Here is a 20,778-nt window from a genome sequence, read left to right as displayed (position 1 = left end):
TGGAACTCAAGAAAAATTCCATCAGAATCGACCAATCACGATCGACGGTCGATTAGCTTAAACAAGGACCGATCTTTGAGCTTATTGGTCGATTCGACAAGTTCGTCACCGCGATTGGATGGTTGCAAACCCAATCCGCAACCGCGTGCATCAACGATGATTGGTCAACTCGACTGACCGATCACTGCGGTTGGTCAACTACGATTGGTCGCTTGTTGCGACGGAACAATGGGTGCGTTCAGACAACTCAACGATTGAGAGATCATCACTTATGATAGGACTATTCTTCAAAATCTGAAGTGGTTCCAAAAGTACGAACCAATCAGAAGTGATTATCTCTCAACCGTTGTGCAACTGTTGAGTTGTCTGAACGCACCCAATAAGTTCGGTTGGCAACACTGTCGGCATTCCGAGGAGCATCAAGATCGTCGAGAATCCCAACGGTCTGGATCTATAAACATCTGTAGTGGAGACCTCGATGTGCGCCGCCGAAGTCCTCGAAGAGGGTTTGTTCCTGGGGACGTGCACAACACGCACATCGTAAGTTTATCTCTTCGAATCGTTGTTCGCGAATCGAAACGACAAAGCGTCGTCGGTTCTCTTCGCGGATGCGAAGTAAAAAACAATCCTTCGAAATCGGCGACTCGGTAAGCGTGAACCTCGTTCGAACGAGCGAGTTTTGCGCAGCGCCGCACGACCGGATCGATAATTAATTAGAGTGTGCATTATTCTAACCTAAGTTTCTCGGTGAATCCGTTGGATTGTTAAATCTTTTGTACATACATAAAATATGTGTGTACGTATAGATGTGTGATGCATACATGTACATCATGTACGCATCACATCGCGATAACGTGTCGCACGCGCTTATGACAGATCGAGTCTGACATAATTTAATCGACGAACTACAAACATTATGTGACAAAGCGCTATATTGGCGAATGACACAGTAAATTTGTAGCAGAAACATCTATTTGCAATAGAATTTGATTTCATATCGAATTTGTTTTGGAAGATGTGACTTATTTTTCTTTGCAAATAATATCAATAAATAATCGGTATTGTGAATATTTATAATAATCACAAATATGATATATTTATAACAATTAGTTAATGAACGAGTGAGAATTAGAAGTTTTTGTTTTTTTGACAATATAAGTTTGATGCATATAGTTTGCTATATTGATACTTTTGCTGTGATATCAGTTGTTCAATTGGTTTTTTTTCTTTTTTTTTTTTACATTTGATTTGCAGAAATAAACCAAAATGTACAATGGCATTGGACTTCAAACTCCACGTGGATCCGGTACTAATGGTCATGTACAAAGAAATTGGGCAATAGTGCGTAAGAACAAGGATAAGGTTGCTTATAAAGCAGAAGAGACAAAAGGTGATCAGTTGAATAAGCAACCAAATAAAGAAATTCTAGATCATGCTAGAAAAAGAAGTATCGAGGTCAAGTGCACCGAATTGGCTGACATTTTGGAAAATCAAGGGTAAATATCTTTAGACTATTGTTTTTATATATTTTTTTTTATTTTAATGTTATGAAAAATGTAACTAAGTTTGTGTATCTTTAAACAATGTGACGAACTTGATCTGTAAGTAAAATTAGAATTGTATGTGTCATGTTATATTTTGCAACATTATCTCAAAGTCACCTTGATTGTTAATATTAAAGTTAATATGTTGTATTGGATATGTTGATATTATTTTATCACTACTAAATTTTTCTAATAATTGAATCTGACACGATTCACTATAATTGATTACAAGTTTCCGACAGTGAAGAATTGTCGATAAGCGCATTATCTTTAAACTTCATACGGAAGCCAGACACAGGCACAGCAAATTCCATTAGAGTTTGCAATCCAATTTAAGTTTAAAAGTAAAAAGAGGCTGAAAAAAGTTATTACAGCGATATCATTTCTTTTTTAAAACAATTTATTCGCGGTGTAATGTATAATGTAAAATATTTGAAAATAGAAAATACAGGGAACTTATACTCTAAATTTAGTTCAACAGGTGTGACAGATACGGGAATAAATATTAACTTGTTTTTATTTTGTTTTCTACAAATTGTAGATACACGAATGAAGAGATACAGAACAAAGTGGAGTCTTTCAGATCGATGTTAACGGGAAGTGATATTAAACCATCCGTGCCGCAAGATGAGTTTGGTCGTGTTAAGTAAGTACACGTTTATCTACTTTTTGTTTTTTAATTTTTTTAACAGGAAGTAATGGAAAAGCATATGAAATAATAATTCAAAACTACTTAATTGGTTGAAAAAAGTAGTGCTCGAGTAAATAAACTTGTGGTTTGAGTAAATTTCTTGAAGAAAGATGTTACATTTAAAATTATTTTCTAATTTACACACAAATATGTGTAATTAGATGATTTATATTATGAAATAAGTTACACGTGATATTAAATGTAACAATAGATATTTTAACTTCGAAAAAACTGAGTTCGTAAAAACACGAACACACTTACTGTCTGAGAAAGCACCGAGAAGCTTTATAGAAAAGAGCTCTTATTGATTTCTGTCAGTCAAATCCGCGATAATCCCGAGACGTGGATGTTACATATGAAGTGATATTATGGTGTCTGAGCACCTGGAATCTCTTCGTCGCGGCTTTATTCGATCCCGCGCCCTAAGGAAGAGCGCTTTTTAAACGCAATATCACGAGAAAATAAAATTTATGAAAATTTATCTTGCTACAAAATTTTTCCGAACGATATTCGCTTGCAACATTTTTTTAAAACAGTTTTGTTATTTTTCGCAATTTTACTTCGCACAACTGCAGTAATTTTTAATTTTAATCTTACGTTACGTGTGTCGCAATTAAATTTTCGAAAACGTTTCTTTGTCGAGAGGAAACAAGAGAGTTTTTGAGAGGTTTTTGAAATTCTCGGATAAACGTGAAACGTTTATAAGAGGGCGGGGCGGCGTTGCATTCAATCTCAGAGGGATTCAGAGGAGGGCAGGGAGGAGGATTATATTCGCGATATCGACGTACCCCATAGCGCCGGCGCCACAAGGGAGGGAAGCGCCTGGGATACGCGCTGGAGGATGAAAAGAGGAAGAGGGCGAGAGCGGAGGGACGTCACGCGACACATCTCTCTCGACTGACTTTTCCGGCGTCTCAGTGCGAGAATGGACCGGCGTTACGGCGCAACCAGCGTCGTCGTGTGTCGACGAATAATACACCGGGAATCGGATTAACCTGGGGGTGACACCGAGTGACCCCGCTCTGGGGAGTAACATGTGACGCGACGCGACGTGCGGACAAATCACAAAAGTCTTCCATTAGTGTTTAATCTTCAGCAGCAGATTTATGATTCTGCTTTTCTATATCGTCCCTAAGTGTTAAGTTATATATATATATATATAAATTATATAAAATATTGTCGCGATAGATCTTAAGTTTAGAATTATAACGTATCACACGGGAGCAATTACATTGGTTCCGCGCTCTTCAAACACGCGGAATTCATCGGAAGAGAAAATCTGCGCGAACAAATCAGAGAGAGAAGAATAATTTTATTTGAACTTTACATAAAAAAATAAATTATATATAAATAAAAAAAATATTCATTAAAATAATCGACCGAATGAGTGAGAATAAAATTCGCAACAAAAATCTCGATTTATTATGGACCGAACTGTGTGCAAATGTGTGCGTCGAAAAAAGTACGAGATATATTTCAAATATCGTTCTCGCGGCTCTCTGAAAGATATTAAATATCATCATATATTATAATAAATGTTATTTCTTTCGTGAAGGCAATAGAAAAACACGAGAGAGAGAGAGAGAGAGAAAAAGAAAAAAGAGATTTGATTCAAGAAATCTTCTCTTGGAAGAAATCCAAACAGATTTTTTTACGAAAATCCATGTGTCTCCAAGTCGTCGACTGCTACAAGTTGATGATACATTTGTTTAAGAAAAGTGCGTCCTGCTTCGTATACTCGAGCACGACCGTAATAGTGTGCCTGATCTGAAGTCTTCCTGAACTACGTTAGAGTGAATACACGGTAAAATTGTCGTGATGCGATAAAAAAATTATACATATTTGCATATATATTCTTCGATTGTGTACAGAATAAGAAAAGAAATTTTAGAAATCTAAGTAAACGAATGAAACAACAATAAAAGTAACATATAGCGAGACATTTATCAATGTGTTGTGCGTACATAAAAATTGTTGCTCGGATAACGATATGAAACCGATCGTGTGACGACAAATAAATAATGAAATAAGAAAAACACGAAGTTGAAAGAACAAGAAACGTCGACAGCGTCACGGGGGAATAATCATAGAAACACACTCGGATGCGAAATGTGAAAAGAGTTTGAAAAACATTGGAGTGAGAATGCAACGGCGCGTAAGAATAAGGAAGCGACAGAACCTGCCATTGTCATCATCGTCGGATGATTGTTCTAGCCGGAAAAACCCGGGACACGGAACAAAAGGAGAGACGCGACGGCGCGGCGGCTAGAAAGAGAGAAATTAGAGAGCACTTCGTTATTTTCACTCTTATTTCCCGCGAAGGGATTTAAGCGTCGCAAAGGTACTTGAACGTCGTTTGGGACGGAGCTTTTCGAGTTCAATTAGCGGATTAATTATATCTGACCAAGATTATCCGGATCTTTCTTATTTGCAAAACGATGAGATCCAACTTCATCGCGAGGAAGAACACAATTTAGAAGCACTCGACTGGGATCGTCATCAGGACTGGATTCTGGAGAACTTGCAAGTGGAAAGATCAATCTGTGATTGAACGCAAGTGGTTGCTTTGAAAGATAATTGATTTTATTATACCGCAAAATAGAGAAATAAGATTTTATCAGAGATTTTTAAAAAAGCTCAAAATTCGACTTAAAAAAAAAAAAAACTAACATTACAAACGAAACAATCAGATTTTAGAAAGGATTTTTAGATATTTAAAAGAGACTTATGTGCGATTGTGACGCGCTACGTGCGAGAATTACTTTGGAGTTCGTTCACGGGAGAAAAAAAATTGGGATTTCGAGGAATGACGATGTCGGCGACGGTGTCGCCGATGAAACCTGCGCGCGGACGTGGCCCGGCCGACGGCCGTGCCTTCTTCGAGACTCTATGGCGCGGCGGCAATTTTCTGCTGGACCGGCAAAAGGTGTTGAAACGCTCGCGCAGACGCAAGTTGCACGCGGCGGCCAATAATGGCAAGAGAAAGCAGCAACAGCAGTTGCTGCAGCTACAACGTCAGCATTGCTGCTGCTGCCAGCGCATTCAGCTGCACCTGCTCGCCGGACGGCGAAGCAACATGCGCTCCGTCGTCAGGTGACTTTCTTCAAAATATCTTTTTGTTTTTTGTTTTTAATATTTTTCTCATCTGTAAAAGAAACAAGCAACTCGCAGAAGAGAATAAAAAAAACATCACTTTGCAGATATTGTGATATGAAAATTATAAAAAAGAGATTAAATGCAAATTACCACAGAGCGTGTCTGTGTACACACTGTGTAACTATTTGTAACAAAAGATTCCAACTCGCTGCTTTTATACGGATTTGATTTTTCTCATCAAAAATGTTAATAAAAATTGTTTGGACAAAGATTTAGTTGTGTAGTAAACACTTCAGGGAAGGAAATTACTTTTACGTGTTAATTTGACAAAGAGTTTATTTTATAACAGTTATATATGTATATAATTCTGCGCGAAGCTTTTTTGTTAAATATTCTGAGATTCGTGTTGAAACATTTCTTTTTCCCCCCTTCCCCTTCCCCGGAAACAACTCGGAAAACCTTCCTCGGTAAAAAAAATTGCTTCCTTTTATTTACTCTGCTCTTTGAAATTTCGTTGGTTCGTCGATCAACGCGGTGATTCCGCTCTACGGCGCGCAAAGGGGATGCCAGAAAAGAGAACAGCTGGATTGTATTGATCCACCTTATTCCGGCGTGCATGCAGGCGCGCAGGGGTGGTTCTCGCCGTCTCCCTCTACCTTCCCCCCCAGTGGCTCAACCCTAGTTCACGCTTTTCACCGCCGCAGGAAATGTAGCATGAGAGAGAGATAGAGAGAAAGGGAGAGAGGGAGAAGGAAGGAGGAGGACAGAGGGAGGTCGTGCAATTCCTGCCCCTGCTTGCCGTTCCGGACGCCCTGTAGTGTGTTATGTCATTAGTGCCGCGACGCCCGTTAAGGACGACGCCGACGCCGTTGTCTCACGGCTCTCGGCACTGGGTATTTCTGTGAAGTTAGATCATATCGATCCGCTCGCTGGAGGAGCGAGCTTAGACGAAGATGACGGTGAAGATTTCGACGCGGTACGCGATATCTTGTCTGTAATTAATTGTCTCTTCTCTAAGATTGAATTTAAAGTACCATTGTCGTGAACTCTACTTCCCAGGAAATGTGCCGTACAAATTGTTTCATGATGATTTGTCTGTAGATTTGTGGTGTGTGTGTGTGTGTGCATTTGATATTTTTTAAGAAATACCGTCAAAACGACGAAAATTTAAAAATTGTAAAATTTATTTCGCGCACGAACTATTGGATTTTCACGTGTGCGACACGCAATTATACGCGTTAGGTCATCAGCTGTGACATATATTTAGCGGTAGACAGAAGACACATTTTGTCGGTTTAGATGAGGTGTTCAGATGAGGTTCACGCGCGGTCCATGTAATTAGGACTGTGATGTAATTTCAGTGAGAATTTTGCTCGATTGAGATTAATTACTTGAACAATTAATTGCGTTGAGTTGCTCTTTCTTCCGTTTAGCAAAATAAGCTTTACGATGATTCTGTCACAAAATGAGATGGTTTTTTTATATTAATTGTTTAATACATTTGACGTGTTGGTTTTAATTAACGTGTTTGTTTTACACTCGCACAATAATCAACAAATCACCTCGATTTACGCTCTCGTGTTTTGATTTTCAGTGTACGAGAGACACATCAAATCGCCGAGGCGCAGCAGGAGAAAAACGCGAAGCTGCGCGAGGCGTTCGGCATCTCCGAGTTCTTCGTTGAAGGCAGTAGCCTAGATCCGGAACGGCACGCGCGCGAAGCAGAGGCGCGAGCTGCCGCAGCCGCCGCCAGCAAGGTCTATGAACTAGTACGCACGCCGAGTCCGGCGCCCCCGGCACCGTTGCCGGACGTCACCAGTGCCGAGAAAAAGAAGCGAAAACGTTCCGGCAGCGCTAGCAAGAAGAAGAAGACCAAGAAGCACAAACGAGAAAGGTACAGCACAACGTAAACGGTGCGCGCACGGTTCCATGGAGGCTGGATTCGATCTCGTGATCTCTTTCTATCTCTTTCTCTCTGTCTCGCATTTTATTTCGATTATCCGTTCGCGTTTCGAAATGCAAAATACGAATCGAGGCTCCAAGACCGCCCTCCTTCTCCCTCATCTTACTAGCCCTGATAAACCTTGTAAAAAGAAAAAGAATAAAGTGACCAGATTCCGAATAAGTCTCCTCTCTCTCTCTCTCTCTATCTCTCTTTCTCTTTCTTCTTTTAATTAGTTTAATCGAAATTTATTCGTTTTGTAAAACGCTCGTTTTCTCTCTCTCTTTTTCTCTTTCTCATTTGCTTCTTTACGCGTATAGCTGGATTTACCAGAATGTAAACTCATGACTCACCACCTACTATCTTATATCCCATACACCTTTCTCTGTTTCAAACAGAACTGAGGAGGACTGAGTGCCTACCCAGTAGGCGCAGTAGGTAAGTGTGATGGTCGTCGCGATTAATTTGCAAAAACATAAAAGAAAAAAAAACAAATTCTTCGAGAAAAGTGCGTCATGTATCGAGAGCGCGATTAGAATGATGATCGATCGTGGAAATTTTTCTCTCTCTTTTTTCTCGCGCGATTAGTGCAAATCTTCTCTGCGGGCAAATGTTTGCTGCATTTCCTTTTCTCTGAGATTCAAGTGCAATTAAAGACAATATTATGCTATCGCAAAAGTGTTGCATTATACATTAAAAAAAAAATCAGTTTTTATGAATCTTACGACAAAAACATGTAAATTTTCGTCTTTGTTTTTAAATATGTACATGTATATTTTACAAATATTTTTTTAATCAAATATTACAAGATATAAATAACATACAGTGTTTTAAAACGTTTGTAAGTTAAATTTATAAACGTTTATACTTTAACACGTTCTCTAGTATTTTTTATAAAAAAGAAACGTCAATATAATATGCGTTACAAGTAAATTTACAACAAATGTACCAAATGGGCAAACATTTGCCGGGAATTGTTGAAGTCGACGATAAAACAATACGGGAGTAATTTACACAATGAGAGTAAAGTTAAAGAAAATTACGTGCATAACAAAAAAAAACAAACAGAAAAAAAATGATAAAAATAAGAAACAAAAAACTCATACATTTCTATCTCTCTGTTGTTGTTTATCGATGAAGCTTGTTGTTAATGTCATCTCTCTATTTTTTTCTGACAAGTCCGTCCCTATCGATGGTTATCAAGGTAATGCTCTAATCCCATATTTATATCAATACTCCTCATATATATTATGTATTACATATATATATATATATATATATTTCGTATACTTGTCTTCCGTAAATCTTTGTTGGAAGATGTGGTTTTTCGCAGTTGTGACTTCGATCTGAGGACATTTTGCAAAAAGCCGCTCAGGACTCTTTCAGAAACGTGCGCAAAAACCAAATCTTTCAAAGCAAATTGTTACGTAGTCCGTTTGTTTTAGCTATATATTAGCCGCAATATTATAATATATGCAATATTGTGTATCTCACTTGTGTAACGCATTGTTAAACTGTACTTTTTTTTGTTTTTTTTGCTTGAAATAAAATTTTCGATACGTTCTTGCGAAACACTCGGTCGTTTATTCAAAAGCGAAAAATGTTGTAATCAAAAATTTGTATCGCCTTCGAACACCACGTCGATGTGAATTTTTTTTCTCATTTTTGACGCGAGAAAAATGTCGGAACAAAGCGTTCCGCGCGATTATTTCAACGATATTCCGGCATTAATCGCATTTCGTCGTGAAGTTGATTCTTTTGTTTCTCTCTCTCTTCGTTTCTTTCTCAACGAGAAGACTCGAAAACCACCAAAAGGCTAAAAAAAAAAACAAACTTTTGAAAACGGATAGCTTTTGCATATTATATGTATATGTACGTTGATATATCGATAGAACGGAGCATTGATTTTTTCACGTACACGGATATGTTGTGTACTACAGCTTTCTTTATATATATATATATGTATATATATATACACATATATATATATTATATCAGCACAAAGGTATGCGCACTTGTCGACGGGAAGACGTCCACTGCAAGATTTATATAAATATTGTTTAACAAAAAAAAAAAAAACAACATAAACACTTGTACGACCTTTTCTAGACTATCGTAACGATTGCCAAATGTGTCCGATTTCATAGATCCGAATCTCCGAAGTCCGGCAAGAAGAAAGAAAAGTCTAAGAAAAAGAAGAAGGAAAAGAAGCACAAGAAGGCAGAGGTCACGTCGTCAGATAGTGACTCCAGCGAGGATTCCGACGATAGCAAGTAAGTTTATCTAAGTGTATGTGTGTGTGTAGTAATTTATTTTTTACTCACACAAGTTGAATAAAGTGATAGGAGTTTCACGCAGTGTGTCGTAACGATAATAAATAATTTTGCAGTTCATCTGAGAACGAATCGAAGAAAAGGAAGAAGAAAAAGAAGAAAAAACTGAAAGTTGAGGGAAAGGACAAACACGAGGTACGCATATTGTGCTTCGAAGAAAGCCAGAACGTAAAATTACTATCTCTCTTCTCTTTCTCTCTTTTTTCCTCTATATATATATTTATATATACATACATATATATATATATACTTCGGCACGTGAAAGCAGGTGCATGACAATGTCTCTAGTTTATGTTCGTTTTTCTTGAAATGATTTTAATCGATCGTTATCATTATTATTATCCGATCTATTAGGTTTGCCACATCGTTTCAAAAAGAACAAAAGAAAAACAAAACAAACCAAAAAAAAAAAAACAAAAAAAAAAAACTAGCATGATCACATAATCCTTTCTTCCTTTCCGGTTCGGCTTGTTGTTTTCTTTATTTTTTTACGTGAAATACGTGAGTTTTCATCTGATTTCCAGTTTTTCGACAGTTCATTATTTCAAAGTATAAATCTCAGTATTGTTTGTAATTATTCAGCGCCATTTGACAGGAGACATTCCCTGAGTGAGTACCAGATATGTCGCTACTCAATGTATTATCTAATTTTGTGAACTCATTATGTACTCGTGTATTTTTACGAACTTGCGACTTTTACTTGTCGTGTAAGAGCCTCTCTATTTCACTCGTTGTATATCGAGCACTAATTACACGCTAATTACAGAAGATTGATCTCGGAGACTGCTTGTTCTTTAATGACGAAGAACTATCATCATTCTTGGAAATGCATTCTTGGAAAAAGACTGCTACAATATGAAAGGAAACGAAAGAAAAAGGAAATGTAAAAAAAAACAAAAACAAATTTTAAGAATTTTATAATTATGTAAAAAAGTTTCGCAAAAAATCTCTCGCCTCTAAACTACGTTATTAATTTCACAAATTTTCAAAAATATTCACCAAGGTTTTCTTATGTCGTGCCACTTGGGGGTAACGTTTAAATCTTTTCTACTGAAAGAATTTGCTCTTCGAGTTGCAGCTTTCTTCCAAGTATGCAAATATAAATATGAGATCTCTTGCTTATTATTATTATTATTATTCACTTGTCAATAAGTGCTGGTTAAAATATCCCGGGAGAAGCAGACTCCGGCAAATAAATACATTGGTTTTTCTTTTCTGTTGTATTTTGTTTTCTTGTATTCTTGACAAAAATGCATGATTGATGTTTCACTGACGAGATGCACTTAATAAGCAATTTTGATTTACGTTGGATTTTCTTTTAGAAGAAGAAGGCTTCGACTAAACGGAAACGTCAGTCATCCGAAAGCTCCACGGACAGGTATGTTCGTACATATTATGTTTGTGTTCTTATATCGAACAAGTGTATTATATTTATCCATCGTCTTGATTGCATTTGCTTTTTAACTTCGCTTTTTTCTCAATTCTTCAATCGATCTAATTCGATCATTGATCGATCTCGCAGCTCTGCGGAACGACCGAAAAAATTGGCAAAGCATGAGAAAAACACTGACAAGATAGACAAAGCGTCGAGAAATGAAGTTTTCGAAAATGCTGCAACTTCGCGGGAACCTGCTTCTCGATCAACTCGATCGCCCAAGCGAGTGGACCGGACGGCAGTGTCTCGAAATGAGACTCCGCCACTCGTTAATAAAACAAAGAAAGACTCACCGACGAAGAAGAACACGACGGATAAGCGAGACAAGTCACCTGTCAGCCACAACAGAAGCCCTTTTTCGTCGTCACGGCGACATAGATCATCCTCTCGAAGTAGAGGTGATAGAGGCGACAGAGGTGACAGAGGCGACAGAAGTGACAGAGGTGACAGAGGCGACAGAGGCGATAGAAGTGATAGAGGAGGAAGGTCTCCTAGAAGATACTCAAGATCCCGTCGAGAAAGTCCATCTCCTAAACGTAGGCGGGGCTACTCCAGATCACCTAGGCGACACGGCAGGTATTCTGCGTCGAGAAGCAGAAGCCGTTCTAGATACGATCGTTATGGATCCTCTCGCAGAAGGCCCGCATCTCCTCTGCCAAGACGCAGGGAGACCGATTCTCGTCGAAGATCACGCTCGCCAAGGCGACAGCGTCGGCGATCCCGGTCGCGTTCTACTTTGAGTTACTCGCCAATAAGAAAGTATCCGGAACGCTACAAAGATATTCTAGAAGATTCTAGGAAACAACGGCGAGATCAGAAAAAGAAGTCGAGAAACGACAAAGGAAAGTCACGTTCGACATCAAGAAGCAGAAGGATCCAGCAGGTGACAGTCACTCCTAGAGTAAGTCTGAGATCATCGAGCGAGGATGAAGCCGATCTGACGGACGACGAGCCCAGCAAACAGCAACAAAAAGAGGACGAAGATAAAAGAATCATGGAGCTGAATACTTTGAAACAGTTGCAGAGTGGCCTAGCGGCGAAGGCGCGTGAGACGTTGGAGAAGAAGGTGATCAGTCCCACGAAGATCAAGCACGACAGGCGAGAAGATAATCTGTTTGATATCGCTCTGCCGAGCGAGCCGCCGAAAACCATTGTGCAGAATGTAACGGCGCCGATTTGCGACAGATCTTTATCAAAGGAACCTATCGTGCAGGCTCTACCGGCTATTCAGTCTCCCGTGTCTAGCAGATCACCCTCACCGGCTCTTCCTCTTACTCGAGAAGAAGCGGCGATCAAGATCAGATCGCCGAGCGAATCACCTCCGCCGTTGCCACCCCAGCAGTCATTCGACAAGGTCGATCCTGCGCCGTCTGGCGTGAAAACCAAAACAACAAATCGCCAGTTGTCGCCGAATTTCTCCGACAAGAAAGATTCGCCATCAGTCGCGTCTTCGAGGAAAGACGCATCCAAGTCGTCTTCTCGTTCTCCCGTGCCAGCGGTAGCACCTAGAGAAAGCAGTTCGTCAGTGAGAAAACTGCGCACGCCGAGTGATTCGCCGCCGCCGTTGCCAAGCGCGATTTTGCCAACCAAATCGAATCAACGCTCGAGATCGCCGAAGAAGAGCAGATCGTATTCGAAATCGGCGTCGAGGTCGTGCACGAGATCGCCATCCGTTGCGGACAAAGCGAGGTCTTCCAGATCGCCGTCCGGTGACAAGGAATCGCGGTCTCGCTCGCGAGACAAGAAATTGTCAACGTCACCCGGTCGACGATCGGCATCCAGATCCGTTTCCCGAACGAACAAATCATCGCCTAAAGCGTTGAGGACGAAGCAACAACGCTTGTCCCGATCGAGATCTTCCTCGGCAGAGTCGAAGCGTTCGAGCGTATCAAGATCGCCCTCGAGATCCAAGAAGTCTGCCTCTCGATCCCGAAGCAGAAATCGATCGTCGTCGAAGAGGAGATCGCGCAGTCGTTCTTCCTTGTCAAAGAAATCTAGGAGCAGATCGCCGTCGAAGAAGAGATCGCGCAGTCGCTCGTTGTCGAAGAAATCGAAAAGCCGTTCGCGATCGGCGTCGAGAACGTCGAGAGACAAGGACAAACGAAGTCGTACGAGAAGTAGCTCGCGTTCTTCTGTTAGGTGAGCGTTTAGATTCTAATCTACACACTAATAAAGTTAAAAATAATTGCGCCAAACAAAACGCACGATTAAACCTGATTTCTTCCTCAGTTCGAGACATAGTCGAGGTAGAAGTTTCTCAAGCTCGTCGAGATCGTCGAGCAGCGTTTCTAGCCGATCCTCCCGCTCCGTCTCCAGCAGTTCCGCATCCAGCAGATCGCGCTCGCCGTCTATACCTCGGCGACATGGCTCGCCTAGCTTTCTAGATAGACGACGTATCACAAGGTAGGTATAACGCATTTGTTTTCTTCCTATTTTTATCGTGGTAGTTCATTATATACATATATATATATACATATATATATATTTATTAAAGCACTTTATGCTGAATTTTGTAAGTCCATCACTGTAATTGTAGATTTTAATTTGTCATTATTATTATCAATTACACATTTTTTTTTTTTAGCATTCACGTCTTTTGTTACTACAGTTGTGTTATATTATTTTATTATATTATTGTCGTTAAATTGTTGTTTTTATTATTATTGCAATTATTATTGTCGTTGAAAAGAGGAAATCGTTAAAAAGACTCAGAAAAATTTATCTAGAAAGACTCTGTTCGAAAAGATTGTTAAAAAAAAACAAAAAAGTATTAAAAAAAAAACACTTGACGAAAGACGATTAATTTCGGCTGTCAATTTGTTAATATTGTATTTGTTGTGTCCTGCAGGGACAGATCGAGGGACAGGCATAGAAGATAGAGTTATGGCTTCGCACAGATGTTTCCGTGTTATTTCACTCTACGATTGATGCATATATACATATATATATACATAATATACAAAGTAATAAAAAAAAAAAACTATATAGTTATATAATAAAAACCCAATAAAATAACATTACAATAATAAAATAGATACGATATGTAGACTTTCATAGAATTTTTTGTTTTTTTTGCAAAAACCGTTGAGACAGACTTAAGTGTAACTAATTAATACACTTTGATTGCCAGAGAGACGTTGTTTTGACTGTAGGAACGTGACTCTTTATATTTTAATCACTTTTTAGATTTAGATGCATAACGATTATGAATTTTTAGTACCATGCTATTGAGTACAAAGTGTGATAATTGATACATTTGCGCCATATTCCTACACGCAATTTACTTATACCAGTAAGATTCAATGATTGACACTTACATCGAGTAAAAATATACAACTAGTATTGCCGCGTCACATCATGTAATTATAATTGTAATGAAATATATATGAATAATTATATACAAGTAATATAAGTTATTATTATTATTATTATTATAATCATTGTGTAATATTGATTATAATAGAAATGTGAGAAGAAAGAAGCATGGGGACAAGATTTGTGTAAACCAAATATTATCATTGCAACTATTAAGTAAACATAATTATCGACAATTGAATTCGCAAAATAACACAACGTAATTTTTTATTTTTATTCATATATTTTCAGATTTGCGATCTATTTCTTTTTTTTTTCTTACCTATCATATTTTTTTAAAATAATCTAATTAATTATTGATATCATATGGTAGATGTAGCATGCGTGTATGTTCTTTCTTTATAAATATTGTAAATTTTTTTAATTATTTTTTTGTAGGAAGATTGCTATTACATTACTGTCAACTGTAAAAATAAAAACCTTCATTATCCGATAAAATTAATCTTTTTCTTCGTTATAATTTCTTAGTTTTAATTTTAGTTTGAACTTTAATTTTGCAACTTGCAAATGTGTTTATTGCGCCACTGTATTCGCCAGAGAAATATTTTACATACAGGTGAGTTATTATATTTTTATTTTGCATATATGTTTCCTTCTCCTAATTTTTCTACAGCTTGCTTGATTTTTATGTTTATCACGCGCATGCACAGTGTGTTATTTATTTCATTTTTTATTTATTAATAAAAAAAAAACTCAAGTTTTATTTGGTTTAAATAAAACGGAGAAAGTAATCACACAAGTGTGAATTATATGCTTAACTTTTTCAAATTTGTATATTGTTAATGTTTATCATTCAGAACTAACTTACGATTATAAATATATTTTATTACTGATTAATTGTGAAATTATTGCTGTGTTGTCCATAACTTGATTTTTATTAATAGAAAACATACTCGATAACTAAAATTAGTCTTTTATCTCTCGCTCTTTCAAAATTAACATATTTCGAAGCAAGATACTTCAATATTTCTTAGAGCATCGCATTATAACAAATAATATTTGTTTTAGTGCGAGGAAACGTCCGATTCCGTATCACCGACCCACTCCGACACCACCTTCGTCGCCGAGCACCTCCGAGAGTAGCAGGCATAGTAACTGGTCCAGTCCGAGTCATCGGTCCAGCTGTTCTGCAAGTCGTAGTCCGTCTTACACTCGTTCATAAGATGCGCGTAAATTTTCTCTGATGAAAGAGAATCGACGTTCCTTCTTCTTTTTCGTGCGCGATAGACTTGGAACGGCGTAGCTTGATCCCTTTACGATCCGACAAAATCTCGGAGTCCCGTTAAGTGAGAGTTTTATCTCGAAATATTGATTTTTAAATATATTCGAATATAAATATATATATATATATTTATAATTTAAAGCTATATAATTGTAAATATAATTTAAAAACTGAAAAAAAAAAAACACTCAAGTCACATATGGTTGAAGACAATTCTGCGGAAGAGTCGAGTGTTAAGTTTTCTGAAACGACAAGAGATATACAGAATGTCCAGAGAAAAGATGGATGTTGTTTCCTGCAAAATTCGGGCATTTCGACTTTTGTTAAAAAAAATTCCAAATTTAAATAAGTTACTTAAACGCGTCGAGTTTTGCAAGAAATAAAACTATATCCGTCCTAGAGTACCCGGTTTTCTGAGACATCCTGTATATACAAATATTGTTTATATAAAAGTAATCCAAACAAGAGAGAGTTGTAAGAGACATCTAAACTCTTTTCGTTTGAAGAACGAAGACGACTTTTTAGACATTTCTGCGTTTGTACAAAGAAATTTTACGAGTTACTTTTACGAATGTAGAATAAAAAAAATTGAGTTGCAATTGGAATTACGTTAGAAAATTTGTGTACAGATGTCACAATTATTTAATTATTTACTTAGCACGGATTATCTTTAACCGGCAACTTTTAAAGTTTTTCGATTTGAACCAGAAACGCCATTTCGAGAATAAATCGTCGAACTTTTGTAGTTATTAAAATTTTTTACTCAAATCCGAGTAATTGATATTAGATTTCTAACAAAAAAAAGAACTACCATTTTTTTACACTGACAATCCATTCCGTTTTCTCTTATCGGATGAGAAATTTATATTTTAATAATTTGACATTTGTAGTTCTTTTTTACGTTAAGGTGTAAAATTTTATTTTTACTAAATTGTGTAATTACTAGTCCGATAAGCCGCGCGTAAACGTAAGCAATAACGGAACGAAAATCGAATGTAGCCTTTTGTGTTTACGCGTTAGTTTGCTTGTCTTTTGTTTTTGCTAGTCAAATATACTCGCTAGAAAATACCACCGATATAGTTTATCATAATTGCTCACGCAAACAATTTTCTAAATAGCAATATATCACAAATTTTCAAGCGCATTGAAATGAATTTGTGATAAATAATTTTTTAGTGCAATGTTATAATTCGTTCTACTGTACATAAGCAATTTTCTTGACGAAGTCTGCACTTTTCTAGTTTTTCTTACAGTCCTTTGCGCGATAGATAATTTATTTACACAGTTTGTCTTTTATATATCCTTTGTTTTATCCGGAAAATGTTGTTATAGATACGAATATACACGTGCGCGCGGTGCAGGGAGATGTGTGGTGTGTTTCTTCAGTTGTGTATTTATTTCTCTACTATTTTTTATATTTATTTCTTTTTTTTTTTTATAAAATAATCTCTTAATTTTACGACGCGGTATGGAAGATATTGCAATTTTCTTTTACATGCGATACTCGCAATTGAAGAAAAAAAAAAGTATTCTAGTCATAGAGGAAGACGATTTCTCGTCAAGGCCCCCGAGAGATTGGGTCAGGCAGCAACGTACCAAAGACAATTTGTAGAATTACTAGTCTCTTAACGCGCGTTTGCGCGAAGTTAAGTCTCGAAAATTATATATGTATAGGGTTAAAGAAGAGAAATCGTACTTTGAAAATTCTACATTGTTTACTTATTACACAGAGAAACTATGTAGCGCTAGTTTTCATTGTCAGTAACGACTGATCTCTTTTTAACAAAGAAAGAAAAAATATCCCCCGCTGATATCAGATAGTAGTAGAAATGTCGGATATCTACATCTTTTAATTTTTTACACTCAATGAGATTTAAAAAAACAAACAAATTGTTTTCGATTTTCAAGAAATGTGAGAAGAGTGTCACTGAATTTGTGCGAATCACGCGCTGTATCATTTTTGTTTCCATGAGGACCCGTTGATGTAGAACCGACATTTTTATATGCAATAACCTGATAAATACTCTCTCGATGCCTGTAGCGCAGTAGGAACTCCGTCAAATCAGTTTCTTCGTTTGAAGACATAATATTCTTACGCTTTCTCCAGGAAGCTGATAATTACTCTTTTTAATATTTCTGTTCGAATGTGTATAGCGAACTTGATGAGACTTGTGAAGACGACAACTCTGTTGTACCTTGTAAAATTCCATTGTCATTTGCAACTGTCGAAAAGCGATAAGAGACACGCTGTTTTTGTGTCCTCAAAACGCGTCCTCGATTACATTCCGAGTAGAACATATTAATCTCTTTGTAAGTTCATAATTTTTTTGTTGAACTTTGTGGCTTTCAAACCCGATGTCTGTATCCCGCTTATGATTTGCGAATCATCGAATGTTACTATCTCGTTAAAGTGAAAGAAATTCGGATATTATATATGTAATATAATCTGTATTGTTGTTGTGTGATTAAATCGAAAATCTCTTAAACATTCGTCCCAAGTTTTTTTTTATTTTTGAGAACTCTCTTCTAATAATATAATATCCGCAAATATTAGAAGTAAACAAAAATATATATCGTCAATATATTTATATCTCAAAGATGTATTGAGAAAAAATTCAAAATTCTATATATATAATATATATATAAATTCTTATATATATAATATATATAAATTCTATATATATAATTCTATATATCGTCAAATAACTAGAAAGACTAAATCTATAAAACGGTTATTGCGGTACAAAAAGTAACTCCATATTCTGTAAATAAAAACTACACATAAATTGTTTCTTTTTGTAAATATATATTTTTTTCTCTTGATACCCATAAAAAATATCTCTATTTTGCCAAAAATATACAAACAGTATCTACATTTACGTAAGATATATATTGTAAGAAATTCTACTAAAGTTTATGTTCTATACATTTTTCTTAAAGACAAAAAAAAGTAACAATTAAAGCATACATTCGTTACAAAGGTGGAATGTATTAAAATATCACTTAGGTTTGTATATATATTTAGAATTTTTTATAAATTTATTTTTTTACCTTCGCAGAATATTTTTTTACGCCTCTCTCGCGCAGAAAAAATAACTGTGATGACAATATTTAATTGATACGTCTACTTTTCTTTCGAAGCTTCCTTTGCCCTCTTCTTCGCAAGATAAATAACCCACGCGAAACCGATGATATTTGACACTAAAACTCTCAACTAAAACAATCAACGAAAATGTAAAGAAAATTTTATATTAAAAATTGTTTCACATGTAGATAGAATGTGATTTACGGTGGTGTATACGTTTACCATTGGCGGAACGAATTTTATATTGATGAATTGGTACAGCGTTAAATATTTCAGATTTGCTATCAACAACGGTAGGTATAATTTTTCCATTTGAGCACGCGCTACTTGATGAGACTTGCCCTGTAAAACAGATTTTAATGATTCAACTATTTTTCTTTGCATTTTACAGCGAAATATAATCTAGGTATATAAAAACAGTGTATGCTGCAATAGTCTGAACTATCCATACCTCAAAGATAGCAAGCATGTAGAGTCCGAATGCTTGAAAGCATGGTGTATAAATGAGTCTCTCTATGAGAAGTATTCCCAGTGGATGCTTCACAAGCAAATGTACGTATTGATAAAAGTAATGAGGTACCGGTCCTCCAAAAAACAAACTAAAACAATTTTATATTTTCGTTAAAAAACGTGCTTGTTCTTCTTAAACTTTGTTTAATGAAATATTTATTCAAACAGCAATATATCTAGTACGGTTTACCCGAACAAGGCGAATGCCAATACGCTGTCTTCATTGAGCCGTCTAGCACCAGACAATTTTTGAGCCACAATATTTCCGAGAGCAGCAATGACACAACTAGAAATAATAAATAATGAAGAGGGTTTTTTGATTACAGATACATATTGCATAATTAAGAAGTGTTTTGTACACGCTTTTCTACTTTGTACGTGTACAATAAAATTCTAATATTTATTATTGCATATAACTATCATTATTACCTTGTTACCGCTTTTGTCTTTACGGGACTGTAGTAGAGTCGCTGGAAATATGCGCCAAGGAGATCATAAATAATATTAGCGGGTTTGGAAAGCGACATTTTTTCTCGAAACCAAATTAAAAGTCTTTTACTTCCTACGTTCGACAATCAGAAGAATAATTTTTGCAATTACAATCAGTAGAGTACAAAGTGCGCCGTGACGTAAGTGCCAATCCAATGTCTAAATAATATCTCAACGATCAAGTGGCAACCTTATGTACGGAGACATTTCCATCACTGCCTGTGTACATAGAACACACAAAAATACACATCAAATTACACAACTTTGCATGACGTAAATTACTTTGTTGTTCACAATGATCATTACTTGATCATACCACTATTCGATTTCTTCGATTAATTTGTTGAAGTATGTGTGAATCAATTATATAAGTGTCAAAATACAAACAAACGCCTCGATTCTTGATAAGTCGGAGAGACCTGGTTAGGCTAGACTCTTTCCGTTCTTGCTCTCTTCCTCCAATAAATGGCCATAGAGAATGACAAGATTACAGAGGAAATAGCAATTTTTATAGAAAGACTGATAACGATTACGTACGACGTGACATAACCCTAACTGACGAGCGACACGACGGTGCACTATGTCCACAGCGTGCGGTACTATTCTGTGCTATGTGCACGAGTTTAAATGGCCACATTCTTTATGTAAAACTTCTATTGGCTAAACATTTACCATTTTATTTTAGCACAAAATGTTTACGGAGACTGAGTGACAAATAGAGTTAAAAAAAGAGATTGATTGTGAGAATGGTTACTAACGTTGCAATGTATATGTTATATACGTAAGATTTTATTGAATTGAAATAATTAAAGGCTGAATTGTTACGTGCACATATTTTTAAAGTGCATGTTTAAAGTGTATCGACAGCCAAGAAAAAATTCCCGGTAGTAACACAAATACGTAATTCTCTTTGTGTTACATATTTTGCAGGTGATAAAATGTATAGCTTTTCTATCTATAATTTGCTTTAAGTTTATAATTAGAATAATTTGTAAAAGGTATTTGTTTTGGTTTTTATATATTAAGTTGTGTGTCATTTGTGTTATATTTGAAGTT

General features: G+C 36.5%; 2 protein-coding genes across 5 annotated transcripts; one reads left to right on the top strand and one right to left on the bottom strand.

Annotated features, from left to right (window-relative positions):
* Positions 1 to 416: 416 nt before the first annotated feature.
* Positions 417 to 18,128, top strand: LOC109858401 (serine/arginine repetitive matrix protein 2). 4 transcript variants are annotated; one of them, XM_020435596.1, is made up of 10 exons: positions 417 to 540; positions 1,255 to 1,496; positions 2,086 to 2,190; positions 6,926 to 7,225; positions 9,421 to 9,546; positions 9,663 to 9,741; positions 10,929 to 10,984; positions 11,129 to 13,180; positions 13,271 to 13,444; positions 15,425 to 18,128. In XM_020435596.1, exons 2-10 carry the CDS (start codon positions 1,267 to 1,269, stop codon positions 15,576 to 15,578), a joined length of 3,276 nt encoding a protein of 1,091 aa, XP_020291185.1. In that variant the 5' UTR covers positions 417 to 540; positions 1,255 to 1,266; the 3' UTR covers positions 15,579 to 18,128. The 4 variants fall into 4 exon arrangements, with proteins under 4 accessions (XP_020291185.1, XP_020291187.1, XP_020291186.1 ...); XM_020435598.1 differs by lacking the exon at positions 15,425 to 18,128 and adding an exon at positions 13,890 to 14,045; XM_020435597.1 differs by lacking the exon at positions 417 to 540 and adding an exon at positions 561 to 647.
* A 403-nt stretch (positions 18,129 to 18,531) lies between these two features.
* LOC109858422 (PXMP2/4 family protein 3) lies at positions 18,532 to 20,310 on the bottom strand. The gene is made up of 6 exons (XM_020435660.1): positions 20,039 to 20,310; positions 19,663 to 19,941; positions 19,424 to 19,519; positions 19,175 to 19,322; positions 18,946 to 19,065; positions 18,532 to 18,852 (listed from the first exon to the last, which is right to left on the bottom strand). Exons 2-6 carry the CDS (start codon positions 19,758 to 19,760, stop codon positions 18,763 to 18,765), a joined length of 552 nt encoding a protein of 183 aa, XP_020291249.1. The 5' UTR covers positions 19,761 to 19,941; positions 20,039 to 20,310; the 3' UTR covers positions 18,532 to 18,762.
* Positions 20,311 to 20,778: the final 468 nt, after the last annotated feature.

The sequence above is a fragment of the Pseudomyrmex gracilis genome, unplaced genomic scaffold (genome assembly GCF_002006095.1).
Source record: "Pseudomyrmex gracilis isolate BER0280 unplaced genomic scaffold, ASM200609v1 scaffold_203, whole genome shotgun sequence".
In the NCBI taxonomy this organism is placed as follows: Eukaryota; Metazoa; Arthropoda; class Insecta; order Hymenoptera; family Formicidae; genus Pseudomyrmex; species Pseudomyrmex gracilis.
Note: the sequence above shows the minus strand (reverse complement) of the source record. Positions and strands in the feature narration are given on the sequence as shown.

Bases quoted from the DNA above. Each gene is read 5' to 3' on its own strand.
- LOC109858422 (XM_020435660.1), bottom strand. From the start codon at position 19,760: ATGTCGCTTTCCAAACCCGCTAATATTATTTATGATCTCCTTGGCGCA. The intron at 19,323-19,423 runs GTAAACCGTACT...AAATTGTTTTAG, and splicing joins TTGGCATTCGCCTTGTTCGG to TTTGTTTTTTGGAGGACCGG. The intron at 18,853-18,945 runs GTAAACGTATAC...TGATTGTTTTAG, and splicing joins TAAAATTCGTTCCGCCAATG to TTGAGAGTTTTAGTGTCAAA.
- LOC109858401 (XM_020435596.1), top strand. From the start codon at position 1,267: ATGTACAATGGCATTGGACTTCAAACTCCACGTGGATCCGGTACTAAT. The intron at 10,985-11,128 runs GTATGTTCGTAC...TCGATCTCGCAG, and splicing joins TCCGAAAGCTCCACGGACAG to CTCTGCGGAACGACCGAAAA. The intron at 13,445-15,424 runs GTAGGTATAACG...TATTTGTTTTAG, and splicing joins GATAGACGACGTATCACAAG to TGCGAGGAAACGTCCGATTC.